Below are 17,216 nucleotides of genomic sequence, written 5' to 3'. Positions count from 1 at the left end.
CCTGACATTCCTGATTATTTTGTACGTCCATGGGAAGCACATGCACATGCTAAGTAAGGGGCTTGGGAAAGACATTTGAAGGAAAAATGTGGATTGAAGTGTAGACTACTTCAGTCTGGCAGAAGTTAGCGATAACATTAAATATCACTTACAGCAGTTTAAAGAAGTTAGCTGAAATGCACTGTTGATTCTTACAGCAGTTTTAAAGATATGAGCTGAAATGCACTGTTGATCCTTAAAGCAGTTTTAAATATGTGAGCTTAAATGCATTGTTGATTCTTACAGCTGTTTTAAAGATATGAGCTGAAATGCACCGTTGATTCTTACAGCAGTTTTAAAGATATGAGCTGAAATGCACCGTTGATTCTTGCAGCAGTTTTAAATATGAGCTGAAATGCATTGTTGATTCTTGCAGCAGTTTTAAATATTTGAGCTTAAATGCATTGTTGATTCTTACAGCAGTTTGAAATATTTAGAACTGAAATGCATTGTTGATTCTTACAGCAGTTTGAAATATTTGAGCTGAAATGCATTGTTGATTCTTACAGCAGTTTGAAATATTTGAGCTGAAATGCACTGTTGATTCTTACAGCAGTTTTAAATATTTAGAGCTGAAATGCATTGTTGATTCTTACAGCAATTTTAAAGATATGAGCTGAAATGCACTGTTGATTCTTAAAGCAATTTTAAAGATGAGCTGAAATGCACTGTTGATTCTTACAGCAGTTTTAAAGATATGAGCTGAAATGCACTGTTGATTCTTATAGCAGTTTTAAATATTTGAGCTGAAATGCACTGTTGATTCTTACAGCAGTTTTAAATATTTGAGCTGAAATGCACTGTTGATTTTTATAGCAGTTTTAAATATTTGAGCTGAAATGTACTGCTGATTCTTACAGCAGTTTTAAATATTTGAGCTGAAATGCACCGTTGATTCTTGGAGACAGGGTTCTTACTCTGAGGAATGGAATGATGTTGTCCTTAGCAATGGCCTGCAGGAGGCGGGGAGCTCCAGTAAGAGACTGAAGACCTGCCCCCACTGTGGAGAAGAATGAGCCAATCACAATGACCCACGGAGAGGGCCAAGAGAGAGTGCCAACAACCAAGTTTTGCCTGACTGCATCTCCAAACCTACACACACACACACACACACACACACACACACACACACACACACACACACACACACACACACACACACACACACAGTCATTCGCAAAAAGCATTCAATAACATATAAACTCAAATTTCATTGTGATGTTCTAAACAGTATCTGGACAAATAGCGCAGGTCCTAACTTACTTGTCTCTAAGAACCACTCCCTCAATACAGGCCCCGAACAGGACCACAGAACTAAAATCTGACAACAGCAGTTTAGGAACACAGTCAGGGTCTGCATGCTTGGAGTCGTGTGGCCTGTTCTCAGCACCGCGTAATACTGGGTCAAGCTGAAACTTCACACCTTCAACCATTTAATAACGTATGTGTCATTTACTATTCAGCACAAGGTTCAACACCGTATTAATAACAAAGAAAGGTGTCAGTAAACAGTGTTCATGTTACTGTTGCTGAGGATACAGACTAGCGAGGTGGTCAGAATGGCCAGTATGGTGCCTACAGGGATGGACCTCTGAGCATCCTTCAGGTCTCCTGATCTATTGGATCCAGCCATAATACCTAAGAAGAGACATAGAAAGAGCAGAGAGAGAGAGAGAGAGAGAGAGAAGAGGTGAAGGAGACAGGTGAGAGAGGAAGCAGTTCAAGACACAGAAAGGCAAGTCCCAGAACTGACCAAGTTTCCACTTTCATTTTAAAAGGCGTGTTGTTTTTTGAACAAGCACCTGTCTCTTTTTACCTGTGGCTGAAGGAAAGAAGATTCCTACAAGGAGGGTGAAGGAGGTAGCCATGTCTGCAGACACGTACAAGCCAAAGGACTCCATGGAGCCATGCACATCCACAGACTTCAGATGGGCCTTCTCCAGAATCTGACCCTTTTCCAAATAATCCCCCCACATATTCTCTGTAACAAACACACTCAGGTTGAAAAAAATCACATATGAACAGTCAGGAGCTCAGAGAGAAAGGATTAAGGACATTTCAGTACTTTGTCATTTATGTAGCTTGCATTTAAACATAATTAAACAATTTGTGTTATTTTAATTACTAATGAAAATAACAGTCATTTTATAAGTTAAAGTCTATAACAGAGTGTTGGATTGGATTGGAATGGAGTGTTGGAGCTATTGATAATACCTCAGAATACCTCTTTTATTAGCTAAGGGGACTCATATACATTACATTACATACCCTTCTGAAAATACCTTGACCCATCATCAGTCAGCTCTCACAGTGCGCGAGGCACCCATCAGGAGGGACAAACTGACATACACACACACATACATACACACACACACATACCTGTCCTGCTTTTTGTTTTGTTTTTGTTTGTTTTGTTCTCTCCTTAATTCAGGTCAGTGCTGATTTCTGGCCTGTCCAGGGTGCGCCTACATCATGCTGACTGCCAGCTAGTTTTCTCACTGTTCTTTCTACAGTTGTGTTCTCTCGCACAACTTATCGTGGAGAATAAAGACTCCACAACTGCAATGGCATCTCCTTCTCTGCTTTCCACCATCACAACATTTACACACAACCAGCAAACCTTAGCACAACTAACATTTGTTAATCCAGTAGAATAATACAAAAATACATTTACAATAACTTTGCTGTTTTATAGATGTTTGGGAATGGAAGTGAGTTTAATAGTCTGATAGCAGACAGGGAAGTGCTCGTCTGCACAAGCTGCTTTGTGACCACATACCACAAGTGTTCATACCACAGTGCGCGGAGACTCATCTACCTCGAATAATTCCGCTGGCAAGCCCAGGAATTCCCTGAATCTCTGTCACGTTGTTCTGGACAAAGTATTCATCACAGTGGGAGCTGCTGGCATTCTCTGAGCTGCAGAATTTCATCCGCAGCTTGCTGGGCAAAGTTTGGTTTTCCGTGACGACCGTCTTCGCACACACATCGAAAAGGTCCCATGCCAGTGTCCGGTTCCCCAACATGCAGATCCTGGGAAGCGCAAGTGACAGGAGGTGGAGGTGAACCAAACATTATCATGAGCGGCACAATGGAGCTCTTTGGGGTCCAGGACAAAGGCATTGGTGCTTTTACTCTGAAGGAAACGTGCAACCATTAAGCAAGTAGATGCTTAAATGCTTTGAGAAAACTGATATTGCATTTTGTTCTACAGCTTTTGTTCTACAGCTTATTGTCTCCACTTTGCTGTGGAGACAATAAGACACTTTGGTAAGTCGCTCTGGAAAGGCGCACTAGCCAAATGCCATAAATAAGAACATTAATGACTGGCTGCAGTCCCAGAGCTGCTCTTTTGGCACCTTGGGTTGGTTCAAAACGATCCCAGCTAGCTGCTTACTTTAGGACAGACTTTCACAGCTTTCTATGGACATATCCATAAATATTCCCAATGAAATCCAACTGTGTCCTGTTTGGACAGCGAATGTGCTGGGACTTACGGAAACTCCGGAGGGTGGAAGATGGACTTGGCTGCGCCGGCGTAGATGGAAACTATAGAGACGATGACGCAGGCTAGGAAGAGCGAGGCAAAGCGGTTAACGTACTTCACCCCCACGAAGACTACCACGGCCATGAGGCCGAGGCACAAGCTGCCGTACACTCGCATGTTGTTCAGCATAGCGCCGTTCACCACGTGGATGTCAGTGGCCTGAAATATGGCTGCCTGTGGCACCAGGTATTTCTGTGGAGAGGCAACATACGTCTGTTGAACAGTTCTAACTATAAAATACTCCCGCTCAGGGCAAACGTCAGGGTTGCGTGCACAAGAAACCACTGTGATTAACAACTTGTTTACATATCATATTGATCATATGTCAACTTACTTATAAATCACTTGTTAATTCTGTGTTTAGTGTTTTGTGGGGATGGGGTGCGTCTGGCTCACCAGTAGTATTTCGATGGCACCCAGGATATACATGGCAGCAGCAAAGGTTGTGCCCAGGTAGAAACAAAGTCCCACTGCGCCTCCAAACTCAGGCCCCAGGGAGCGAGATATCATAAAGTATGCCCCACCAGCTGCAATATGCACGCACACACACACACACACACACACACACATGCACACACCGCATACACCGCACACGCACACACGCGCGCACACACACACGCACCGCACACACAGAGAGTATTTCACTGGCTATGGAAATATTAATTATTAAATTACATTTATATGTAAGAGTTTGTTCTAACTTGCCCCACTAATGAAAGAGAAAATCTTGCCAAACTTGATATGAATTCCAGAAAAAGATACTATTAGAACAAACAAGATTAGTCATGTTGTTACCTGGTACAACACCGTTGGTTGCAATAGCACTCATCGATATCGCAGTGAGCATTGTCTGCAAGACAGTATGAAAGTTGTTTAGAGGTTCCCAGTCTTTTAGACTTCAGCAAATACCTATTACATCTGCAGACATAAGGTTTTCATAAATGCTTTAAATGCATCCCAGTCCAGACCTCAGGGGCCATCAGGCATGTATTAGGAGCCAGAAGAGAGCAAAATGTAGACCGTCCAGGGTCCCTGAGGCTTTGACTGGAAAACGCTGGCATGGGAGACCATAGAACAGTGGCCGTGTTTGAAATAGTCTACTACATACTACATACAATCAGTATATACTGGATGCTGGATACTAGTCCCTGTAGTAGTATGCAGTATATTATCCAGTATGTGGCATACGCAAACCATAATATGGGGTCGCGTGATTGTATGAAGTTTCCACCCATTTCAGAAAGATTTTCTGGCAATGCTGCATGATGGGATGCAGTACACCACAGTTGTGTACTGTGCTGGAATACTTGGTAGAAGTATTGTGTCATCTGGGTATCTTTCGTGTACTGAAAAAATGTATTTTGGTTGCATAGGGATACTGATTTGGGGCCCAATCTGTGCCTGAGTATGATGTAGTAGGCTATTTGTAACACAGCCGGTGACTGTAGTGTGGAGACTTCTAAACTTTGTCTTGTAAAAGGGGCAAATCAGAGTCGTGATGCTTTTGTTTTATGTTGGTTTACAGACTGTTCTTGTCAGTTTTTACCACAGCAGCCCAAACCTTTGTCTAGGTGCATCTCTGACAGGCTGTTTTTAAGCAGGTCCACCTTAGGTTCTAGACTTTGGGGTGTTGTGTGTTTGTTGTCTGCATATAGCAGATATTCAGCACATCTATAAGACCAGGGCAAGGGGACAGTGGTGTCTCAGTGGTGAAGGTACTTGCCTAGTAATCAGAAGGTTGCCAGTTCAAGCCCCTCCACCAACTTGCCACTGTTCAATCCCTGAACAAATCCCTTAACTCTCAATTGTTCAAGTTGTATTCAGTCATAATTTGAATAGAAGCATCAGCTAAATGCTGAAAGATGAAAATGTGATAAATAACCCACAAACTCCCTTACAGTGCTCAATTGACTTCTCTGTAACTTATGCTTATTTGCACAACTGTGTAGAGGTTGTTGTTTGCAAATGTTCATATCATTCTGCAATTTTTTTTTTATATAATAGTTTTATCAACACGTCTTACCTGCATATGTGTAGATAGCCATGTATGTACATGTACAGATATTCACACATCCATTAGCTCCCCTACAAGGCTCCTTAGTATGCTTGTGTGTGTGTGTGTGTGTGTGTGTGTGTGTGTGTGTGTGTGTGTGTGTGTGTGTGTGTGTGTGTGTGTGTGTGTGTGTGTGTATCAACTCACACAAGAGCAGCACATCAGGACAATGAGGAAGGACTGCACTACTCCGGCTGTACCTACAATCCAGGTGAGACGTAAGAAAAGGATAACGCCGAATATATTCTGCAAACACGGCAGGTAAACTCCCATCAGTGTCCCCATATTTGGAGACTGCAGAAATGAAAGAGAGCACAGACAGGGAGCATAAGTGAGACTAGTCCATGTTTTTCCCAGATGATGCTGTTTAACTTAAATCAGTCTCAATCTCAATGGGGGGGGAAGTGTCTGACGCCCTCTAGTGGCTGCACAACTGGACGTTAGCGGAAGTGATTATGGATAACTAGTTATCAACCGGGATTAATGTGTTCTTGTATTTTTTGACCATTTGTTACACAAACCATTTAAATTTCTTTACCTTATAAAATTTCAAAAATTCATCACAAAACGTAATGGCCACTAAACTAAACCTGTAGTACGCTATTAACTAGTTTTTACCCGTGTACGTACACTATATTGCCAAAAGTATTCGCTCATCTGAACACATATGAACTTGAGTGACATCTCAATCTGAATCCATGGTGTTTAATATTATGTTGGCCCACCCTTTGCAGCTATAGGAACTTAAACTCTTTTGGGAAGGCTTTCCACAAGGTTTAGGAGTGTGTTTATGGGAATGTTTGACTATTCTCCCAGAAGCACATTTGTGAGGTCAGACACTGATGTTGGACAAGAAGGCCTGGCTCACAGTCTCTGCTCTAATTCATCCCACAAGTGTTCTTTCGGGTCGAGTTCTGGACTCTGTGCAGGCCAGTCAAGTTCTTCCACACAAACCTCACTCATCCATGTCTTTATGGACCTTGCTTTATGGACCTTCCTGTCATGTTGGAACAGGAAGGGGGCATCACCAAAATGTTCCCACAAAGTTGGGAGCATGAAATTGTCCAAAACATCTTGGTGTGCTGAAGCATTAGCAGTTCCTTTTACTGGAACTAAGGAGCCGAGCCCAACTTATGAAAAACAACCACACACCATAACCACCCCTCACCAAACTTTATACTTGGCACAATGCAATCAGACAAGCACCGTTCTACTGGCAACCAACAAATCCAGACTCGTCTATCAGATTACCAGACGGAGATGCGTGATTTGTCACGCCAGAGAACACGTCTCCACTTCTCAAGAGTCCAGTGGCGGTGTGCTTTACACCACTGCATCCAACGCTTTGCATTGCTTGGTGATGTAAGGCCTGGATGCAGCTGCTCGGCCATGGAAACCCATTCCATGAAGCTCTATATGCACTGTCCACAGTTGACTGTGGAATATTTAATAGTGAGGAAATATCAAAACTGGACTTGTTGCACAGGTGGCATCCTATCACAATACCATGCCGGAATTCACTGAGCTCCTGAAAGTGACCCATCCTTTCACAAATGCTTGTAGAAGCAGCCTGCATGCCTAGGTGCTTGGTTTTATACACCTGTGGCCATGGAAGTGATTGGAACACCTGAATTTAATTATTTGGATGGGTGATTGAATACTTTTGGCAGTATAGTGTATATTGTGTTTGAGCCCTGTATTAAGAGAGAGGGGGCATGCACTAACAAATGTGGGTGGGGTTTCTGAGGAGATAGTCCCTCCTACAGTCTCTACCACGTAACAGCAAGTTTCAGTTTGGACAAAATTGTATTGGAAGCAGGTAATCACCTGGCAAAGTGACAGCAATAGACTGGTCTGCTAGTAGTCACATTAGAATAGTGAATGTATGGTTTTCAATGCAATGGAGTTCCTGTTAAATAGATAATACACTGACTGCTATGCTAATTAGCCTACTGGTTATCAGTCCACTTCCTTTGGTTGCAACCTGAGACTTGACTAAATATATATAAGACTGATGTTGAGTGAAAGGACAGTTAATGAGTTGAGCACTTTAGAAATAATGTTTAGTAGGTCCACGGCATTTACTGCTTGTCATAAACGTCTTATAAGATGTTCAACTGTTAAATTATTATTTCACGTTAGCGTAACTGGACATAATTTTTCATACCTTTAAATTTCAATACTATGTGCTAGAGTTCTGCTTTGCAGTTATGTGTAAGTACATTTTAGTTGTGTGAGATGTTCTGTTGTGTCTGGGCTGTGAACCTTGGGTGGTTTCTTCTTGGAAGCCTCTGCACTCTCTGCCTCCTCGTGCTCCTTCGCTCCCTGGGAGATATTTGTGTAGTTGACCAGACGACTGAGGAAGGAAGAGACCTTTGGTCGAATGTCCAGCTCCTCCTGCCGGATGAGATCCACAACAGAGAGATCGTTTACAGTGCAGGGGTAAGTGAACCTCCCTCCAAAATACACACACACACACACACACACACACACACACACACACACACACACACACACACACACACACACACACACACACACACTCACACTCACACACACACTCACACACACACTCACACACACACTCACACACACACTCACACACACACTCACACACACACTCACACACACACTCACACACACACTCACACACACACTCACACTCTCACACACGTTGGATGTTGGATAAAGTAGAAACGTTTTGTTTTCTTAATCTTAAATAGAAACGATTGTGCACTGGATGGTCACTTTAGAACACACATATGTACATATTCAACGCACACTGCACACTGCAACGTTGTTTCAACTGAAGGTTCTAGAAAAAAAAAAAATCTACCTCCTAAAAATTCTCCCCATCTCACCTACCTCAAACAAGGCCAAGTTCTTGTCGTAGTAGTCGTTCCTCTTTGCAGACACGTCTGTACTGTTGAGGAAGGGACTGTCTTCTTTATGGTTCCCATGGCCTCCAAGAGAGAGGGAGATGATGAGGAGAAGACGAGAATAAAATGAGTGCAAGTGCATTGCATCACCACTGGCGGCCCTGTGTATCTGTTCATTTCTAACGAAGTGCACTTAAAGACCCTACATATTCCAGTGCAACTCCCAATGAGAAACATACTTAAAAAAACAACCCTAGCTTGTGTTCACTATATATTACAACAGTGTGAAGCCTGTGCACTACTAACAACATATCACACACAATGTATAAGAGCAGACAGTATGGCAACATTCCCACGTGACCTTAAGCATGAACCATACTGTAAGCACACAGAAAAACGGCAGCATACCTAAAATCAGCTGGTGCTATTAAACCTGATTATTTCAGACGTGCAGAGGAATGTATGTGGAAACACATTTACATTTAGCAGACTCTCTTATCCAGAGCGACGTATAAAAGTGTCACAAAGAATAATCCATGAAGGAAAATTTGTGAACTTTTCTGAATGATCTGGGATTCTGCATAAATGGCTGCTAAAACATATTATTTTTATTATTATTAAGTTTAATTTGTATACTGCCTTTCACAGAATCAAGGTCGCTTTACAGTGACAGATGGAGAGAGAAAAAGTCAAACCTCCATCTAATCTATAATGGCACATATTGTCTTTATTATTATAAACAATTAACAAACAACACCAGTTTACATTATCATGTGTACTGGGCAAATGGTTTAAAACATTAAGGTTACTGAGGTTGACCTTCCAAATAAATGAATGCGGTGTGTATGAGCATGGATATCATCTAACTGTTCTTTGTGCTGGGCAAACGCATTCGCTCCCTGATCTTGTGTCTCCAGACCATGACACGAGTTCAGAAGGAAATTTGCTCGGACACACCATCTTAGTCATACTTTGCAAAGTATCTGCTATTTGCTTGCAGAAAGCTTATAATTGGGTTGTTTACGCATAATAAAGCAGTCTCCTAGCCAAATTATAACCTCAGTGAAGACATTACAAAAATGTAATGAATGGTTTGATGTCCAGAACAACAGGATCATTAGTCTCTGCTTTATTTCAGGAAGACAAAGCCCTCAGAAGCCTGTAATAATAACAGCATTTTCAAATACAATTCAACCAATAAAGAACATTTGTTTGTTTTTCTTCATTCTTTCTTTCTTTTCCTCTTTTCCAGTTCCCATGCTTTCTCAGTACGTTTTTTTTCCCCAGTAAATCCAGATCTACTTGATTGCTTGTTTTTGTAATGTCCTCTGTGTTTTGTTCAAAATAATAATTTCCCAACAACGGATCTTTAATCTTTAAATTATCTTTAACTCTAAAGTAAACAGCTCACCACTAAACATATTACAGACATTGTTGCATTTAAAGTAATTATGTCCTAGAAATAGGATGATTGTGCGGATGTGTATATGAGCCACTGATATTACATCACCATACCTTTCAGTTCATCTTTACAGTGTATAATCAGGACACGTGCTGCATTCCTCTACAGTGAATTCCCCAAAATCAGTTTTCCGTAATTAAAATGTTCTCCAGAATATGACGTGCGTAATTTCTCATAAACAAATGATATCTCTCTTTAGGTGTTGTCTCTTCTCAACTTGGGAATCTCCAGCACTACTGAAAATATAAAACCTCCCGGGCCAAATTAACTCCCGATAACAAACTCAATACCGGTGACCCATCTTCCCTTTATTTGTCAGCAGGCTACCGACACTGAGGTCAGAACTGCTATCTGATGTGTCCCAGAGTCTGACCCTCTCTGAGGTCTGATGTGTCCCAGAGGTTGACTGTCCCATTTGACCCGGTACCTGGGACATGCCCAGACCCTGATAAAAGCACTAAATCTGAACCAAGCATTTTGTGTTCCGAACACCTCACAAGCGAGTGACTTGGGTGTGGATATGCACCTCCAGCTCACTCCCATTCTGCATACTGTAGGCAAATTTCCACTCACCTTTGTCTTGTGTTAGCTCACCATTGTTGTTAGTATTAGAGTTAGCGTTAGCACCACTGCTGATGAACATGTCTCACTGGGTGATGGAGTGTAAGCAAAGCTATGAGGTTTAGTCCACCTCTAACTCACACTGAGACAGAGAAAGAGCTGGTCCAATACTCAAATAATAATAAAAAAAAAAGAAGGAAAACACACACACACACACACACACACACACACACACATATACTCACACACACACAAAGAATGTGGTAACCCCCATCCCCCCCCATCGTGCAGTCACATACTTTGTCAAGACACATGCAGCAACAGAAACATTAAGTATAAACTGTCACACACACAGAGAATCTGGATGTGTTTAATCAGATCCCTACGAACACATACATGCATAATTGAGATGGAAAGTTAAAACATAAAAAATGACATCTCACACACCCTCACATCTGCATGGATGTGTCACAAATATTTACAGTCAGTTAGACTTACACACAAATTTGGGTTACAACTGTTTGTGTGTGTGTGTGTGTGTGTTCGTATTAGAGAGAGAGACAGGTGGAATAATAATTTTCTTTGAGAATATAGAGACCATTTCATTGTTAATGATGCAAAATTAAAGAATGGAACTTATTTATTTTTAGAAGTGTGTGCGTGTGCGTGTGTGTGTTTGGGAGTGAATGTGGTTTATTGCTTTTGTTGTTTGTTTGTATTTTGCTATTTTCCTCCATTCAGCTCCAACGGCCACTTGTGGAAAGAGAATACATGTGAAATTTGGTATAATGCTGCCCCCTAGTGTCTAGTGACACAACAGAAATATTATTTACATCAGTACTGCCAGTATGTGTAGTTTAGAGCAATACTAAATTTACATTATTGCTATCAGCTTGACTTTGTATTTAGTGACCTTGGTTTATGTTTTCAAGCGTAGTTCCTGTCAAACATCCAAGGTCCTGTTAACATGTCTCTTTTGTGATGCTAGAATGCCCGGAGTAGACCTCTAGTGAAAATAGTTTGACAGGTATTCCGGGCGTGAACTCTCTGTGAGTCTCATTACAGGGATTAAAGTCTAGGAGTAATTTAAGATGGTGAGCTGCAGGAGAGAAAAGAACACACTGAGATGACAAGTCTGAACACATAAAACAAGTCTGTGCAAAACATTCCACACAGCTTTGGAAATCAAAGCCAAGGAACAAAGCTAAGCTTTTGTTCTTACCGCACAGAGTAGACCCAGTGCAGGCTTAACACTTATCTGCTCTGTGTTTTTATGTGTGTGTGTGTATATGCAGTGGGCGTTTATCTTAGGAGAAGGAAACACGTGGCATACAGCTGTAGGCCCTGCTCCGTACACGTGCGTGTGCTACCATGTTCCCATCATCCTCTCAAAGGAATGTCTCACTATGCTGAAAATAGGAATTGTGCTTTTTCTGCCTACTGAGTAAAAGGCAATGCTCACATCCCCAGACATTATGCAAAGAAAACAAAACTGGTGTAATGTTAGTAAAGGCTCTATGAAAAGATTCACAGTGCATTTTATGTGAACAAGACAACATGTATTATGAGTTTGTGTGTCAACATTAAAATGTTTGTGTGTTCTGTCTTCACTCATAATTCATCTATAATTATCTTTGCACACAGGGGGCTAAAACTCCTTTGTGTGTGTCTCTCTGTGTGTGTGTGTGTGTGTGTGTGTGTGTGTGTGTGTGTGTGTGTGTGTGTGTGTGTGTTAAAAAACTAAAGCTGATTAACTGCAGAAAACATTTGACCACCATGTTAAGAGCTTAAGTCTGAAATCCTATTGCCCAAAGTTCTCATTTAATGGATTTTTAAAGATTTCATTAAGGGCAGATCATACTGTGTAGGGTGATTACTCACTGAGGTTTGTTGGCTAAGATTCCTGTTTTGGTGGTGCTCTGGACTGTTTGACATAATCATCATGATAATGAACATGGGGGGGGGGGTGTGTGCGTATGTGTGTGTTTACGTGCAGTAGGATCTAGCGTTTTAGTATAATCACAAAGCTAAGTACGGATTATTATTTCTTGATGTTTAGAATGCTGCACACATCTGACCAAAGCAGACGTCTGTGTTCTGTAGCTACGGTGGCCCCTAAACTGCCCCCTGACAGGTGGAGGTTTAACCCCCTCTGCTCCTCAGCAGGTGGGACACAGACACCATCACAGAGCAACCTCGGCTTGCGTGGCACAGGTGAGTCAAATGGAACAACTGCAGGTTCTGACAGGAGATGACAGCGATTCCTCTCGCATTAAGTGGTTTCCAAATGCTGTTCACAAAAATGTAATTTTCCCGTGACATATTTTTCTGAGAAGATTATCTGTTATATTTACAAAAGTTAAAAAAGTATTCGGTGAAGCTGTCCGTATAGCCATTTTTATTTCATATATTGTTAGTAATAGTTTCTCTTGTGAATATCAAATTAATCTGATATAGCACAGGAAACTACTTTATATGGTTATTTGTACACTAACAGGCTAATTATATTTGCTGAAATTTGAAATCACATTTTTGTTAATCACAGTTATACAGTGAGCAGCATACAGGATCTTGGTTGCTGTGTAACTTCCTAACTTTACTGAGATAAATGAAGAGTCGTAAAGATTAGTTTGGTGTAGCTAGACAACATTATATAGCACGTAAAGCTCAGGAACCTGACTTCCTTTCATGAGCGTAGCCAGGACCTCCTGTTCTAATATGCAGCCCCACGATCTCAGCTGATCTGATAGCAACTGCATTTCCAAGCGTGAAGTTGTAGCAAACAGTTCACAGGGGACATGCGGTCACAATAAGGGTTTTGTAGGGTCTTGTTAGGAGGAAAGCAGCCAGGCAACAGACCCGTCATGTGACCCGCTTCCTCTGCAGCATCACAACACAGCACAGATCTGGAGGACGCCTGCCTTCCAGATGCTTCCCTAAAGCCTGTCCAAGTCATGACCCCCCCGTGACCTCCCAGCACGGGTGGCCGGGCGCTTGATACCTGTATTCGTGCTGTGTCTCTCCAACTCCTGACTGATAATAAGACTGTAATGGGAAAGTACAGTTGAATTAAGCAAGGAATGCCAGCCTGCTGCGAGAGAAACCTGTGCATGGCCTTTGAAGTGGTAAGGGATAATGCATCAGGGATCTCTCTCTCTCTCTCTCTTTCTGTGTGTGCATGCGTGTGTGTTGTTAGGGATAGAATGTGACTGTGGATGCTGGAAACTCTGATTTTCCCAGGTATAACAACACATATCGCCTTAAAATGTTTGAGTGGTTTGATGTTCCCATGGCATATATTGTAGAGATATGAGGCACTGAAGTCCTATTTTGCATCCCTGTAGTTGAAATTGCACAAAGGGGGTTTAACAGTGACATGAGAGGCCTTGCACTGGTAAACACGGCCTGGTTTAGCATTAAAGAATCCTTAGAGCCTCTCTTACATCACAGTGTATCACAAACGATCAGTACAACAAGCCAATTTCACATCATTAGGTACAGCTGAAAGCAACACTTCAAACAAAGGCAAACTCAACTCTGACAGTAAGTCTTGAGACCAATGCACCTGATATTAATATTACTGCGTCTCTCTATGTGCAGTAAGGGTTAGGTGTAGACACGGGCATTCTTGACCGGACGAGGGCAGGGGGTTCGTGGGGATTAAGGAGTGCTTTAGGACAAGCTCACAGGCCCTGGTCCACTCCTTATTAGGAGGCAGTGAGACAGCAAGGTGCTCTGCAGGTGAGGAGACAGCTGTCTCTCAGCAGAAACTAATAATGTCCCTCTTTCAGAGAGAGGGACCACTGTGGCAGGCTGAAGGGAGGTGAAAACACACATTCCTTCTGGCACGGAGCTCGCACTCCAGAACAGCAGAGAGTTGTTTGGGTGGGGTTTTTTTTTTCCCTGTGTCAGATGACCTTTCTCGCTGTGTCTGAAACAACATTCGAATGCCTCAGCAACTCCTGGGACATGGAGCCTATTGGCAAAGTTTACAGGGTTTTTTTTTTTCTTTCTCACTCTGAAAATTACACTCGATGCTAACCACACACAAAGAGTTGAAATTCCTGTCAGAGAAATGCCATACGAGTGCCATTCGTGTGTCATTTGTTCATGTGTCATGTTGAAAATAGTAATAACTAATTGTCCAATTTAACTCTACGAGATTACCAGTCACATGTTACTGCCTCTTCACTGCATGTGTTTTGAGCTAAAGGTACGACCAACAACTTTAGTCCTTCAGTGAACAGCTGCCCACTGCCTAGTTTTCCAAATAAGCGCACACACACACTCACTCTCACACTCACACTCACTCTCTCATCATCCCTCTTTCTTACCTGGTATGTGTTTATCTTTCCTTGGTGACTGCTGACTGTGCAGTACACAGCAGACTGTTTACGGGGCTGGTGTTGTTACTTCTCTGTAAAACTCAGGAATCTGATTTCATTCAGAAATGTGTTCATTAAGACCTTAAGTGATCTTAAGTGGCACAGATTCATATGTAAATACACAGGTAAATCAGACAGACACACACACACACACACACACACACACACACACACTTACTGAGGTGTGTACAGGCATGAGCACCAGTGCTCTAGCGCTTCCACTGCAGGTCCCGTGCTACACAATATGTGCAGTGTGTACCTGTATCCTGCTGTGTGCTCAGTTCACACTGGAACAAGGTTAGCACTGTGCCCACCCCCTAGTCCACTGCAACGCTAGGCCAGGCTGCTGTGGCCACCAGCACAGACACAGGCGCACACCGGAACATTTCAAACCAAAGCTTTACACACATTGGGCCTCTCATTGCCCGTGAGACAAACGTGCTTATACACATACATAACACTCTACAAACAAAGTGTCGATGTTCTAGTGTTTTTCTCTTTCATCTCTCTCTTCTACCCCCCTTCCTCCACCACATGAAGAAAACTCAACATACATTTTGTGTGTAATTCTGCTAGCACATAAACTCAGAGTCACTGATCCCAGTGGCGCAAGCCAATACTTTTATCCAAAGCGACTTACAATTATGTCTGAATACATCTTTTGCTCAGGGGCCCAACAGTGGCAACCTTCTGATTACTAGTCAAGTACCTTAACCACTGAGTCACCACTGCACCTGATACCCACTGAAAGTTGCTTCTCATTGCAAAAGAACTGATCTGAGATATGCCCATATGGGATAATGGGAGAATAACGGGGGTTGCAATGGGAGTGAAGGGTCTGGTAATGGTTTTACCATAAGGCACTGGGAGTAAACTCTGGAGTCTGTCTTTGCCCTGCTGGGCTCATTCGGTGAAGCGCGTGGGAAGGCAGTTATAATTTGAAAAAGACGATTTTCTGTCGCATGGCATTTAATTATTATTTTTTAAAAATGCATCAGGAAATTGAAAAAAAAAGTGCAAAGACCAAAACTTCAGTGGTATGAAAGCCTTGCAGTAGTGAAGCCCCCCCCACGTGAGACTCTTGGTCAGGCTGAACTCATGTGAGTGCTTGCTTCACATGCAGAGGCACCCTGGATGTGGCAGAGACCCCAGTGAAGGAAGGCAGGCATGAAGGTAGGGCCACACACTGCTTCCTACGGCCAGCGCTGGCCTTACAAACTGCAAACCTTAAAGCCGTATGCGGCGCTAGCACACCCGAGTTTTCCACCTCCTCCTTAAACCCCTCCCCAGTTTTCCCTAGCAGAGAGAGAGAGAGAGAGAGAAGAACAGAGGGGTGGAAAGCGAGAGAGAGAGGGAGAGGGCGTGAGACCAACCCACACAGCTGTCTCCAGAAAAGAAAGACAAGCTCAGCAGCGGGAGGGGGAGGTAGAGTGAGAGAGCTCCATCTTTTGTATGGGAAAGTTTGAGTCCTGTCTCCACCCTGCCTCACACCTCATGTCCTCACCCCCGCTGAAGTTGTTTTCACTGTGTCAACACACTCCTGTCTGGCACGGCAACCCACTAGCGTAAATGGCTGCTACGGTTTATCCCAAATCTTCCCATTGCCCTAAAAATAGAACAATCCCAAAAATCCCAAATGGGATACGAGTTTGGGAAGACTTGGAAAAGTCGGCTGTCAAAAAAATAAATAAATAAAAAGAAAGAAAGGGAGAAAAAACTCCCGTGATCGGAGAGTTACTATGGTTATTATAACTTACACTTAAACTGTCCCACACTCTTAAAAAATCTCGGATACTCCCAGTTGTCAAACTCAAAAGTAGAGTCCCATATGAGTACTTAATAACAGATTAGAAAGTAGACACCAAATCAAGAGTTTTAAGAGTTTCATAAGTGCTCAGCATGTCTGAAACTCACCATCAGAGCTGACTGTATCCCCATGCCCAGGGTATCCTCTCTGCCCCGTGTCTCTGTAATCCACCCAGTTAATTCCCTCCAGGCTGTCATAGTGGGACTGCGAGTTGTCCTCGACAGGCACCACAGTAAAGTGGGGCATGTTTGCTTCCCTTTAGCAGCAGTCACTCTGGTCTGTCTCTCTTTTTGCACAGACAACGGCGGGCTAAGCACTCTCGGCTCAACTCCACCACGTCCAAACGCATTCCTCTGCTCTTTGCTCACTTCCTCCCATTTGCAACACATTAGCATATTCCGCTCCCCCTGTTCCCCTGGCCCTGCCCCGTCTGTCAGGAACAAAGCGGGACTGACACATTGCTCCGATTCTCACTAACCCCTC

General features: G+C 42.8%; 1 protein-coding gene across 1 annotated transcript in view; it reads right to left on the bottom strand.

The window, feature by feature from the left end:
* slc12a4 (solute carrier family 12 member 4) overlaps positions 1-17,216 on the bottom strand; it is a 27,210-nt gene extending 9,994 nt beyond the window's left edge. Inside the window, exons 1-12 of the mRNA XM_027031283.3 lie at positions 16,841-17,216; positions 8,505-8,602; positions 7,905-8,036; positions 5,787-5,933; positions 4,382-4,436; positions 3,983-4,113; positions 3,537-3,778; positions 2,858-3,072; positions 1,856-2,020; positions 1,579-1,677; positions 1,303-1,360; positions 957-1,131 (exon numbers count right to left, since the gene is read on the bottom strand). Coding sequence (XP_026887084.3) covers positions 957-1,131; positions 1,303-1,360; positions 1,579-1,677; positions 1,856-2,020; positions 2,858-3,072; positions 3,537-3,778; positions 3,983-4,113; positions 4,382-4,436; positions 5,787-5,933; positions 7,905-8,036; positions 8,505-8,602; positions 16,841-16,979 — 1,656 coding nt within the window. The 5' untranslated portion in view covers positions 16,980-17,216. The remainder of the gene's footprint in view (positions 1-956; positions 1,132-1,302; positions 1,361-1,578; positions 1,678-1,855; positions 2,021-2,857; positions 3,073-3,536; positions 3,779-3,982; positions 4,114-4,381; positions 4,437-5,786; positions 5,934-7,904; positions 8,037-8,504; positions 8,603-16,840) is intronic.

This window comes from Electrophorus electricus, chromosome 23 (genome assembly GCF_041902795.1).
Source record: "Electrophorus electricus isolate QZ-2024a chromosome 23, ASM4190279v1, whole genome shotgun sequence".
Taxonomy (NCBI): domain Eukaryota; kingdom Metazoa; phylum Chordata; class Actinopteri; order Gymnotiformes; family Gymnotidae; genus Electrophorus; species Electrophorus electricus.
This window is presented reverse-complemented; position numbering and strand designations above follow the sequence as displayed.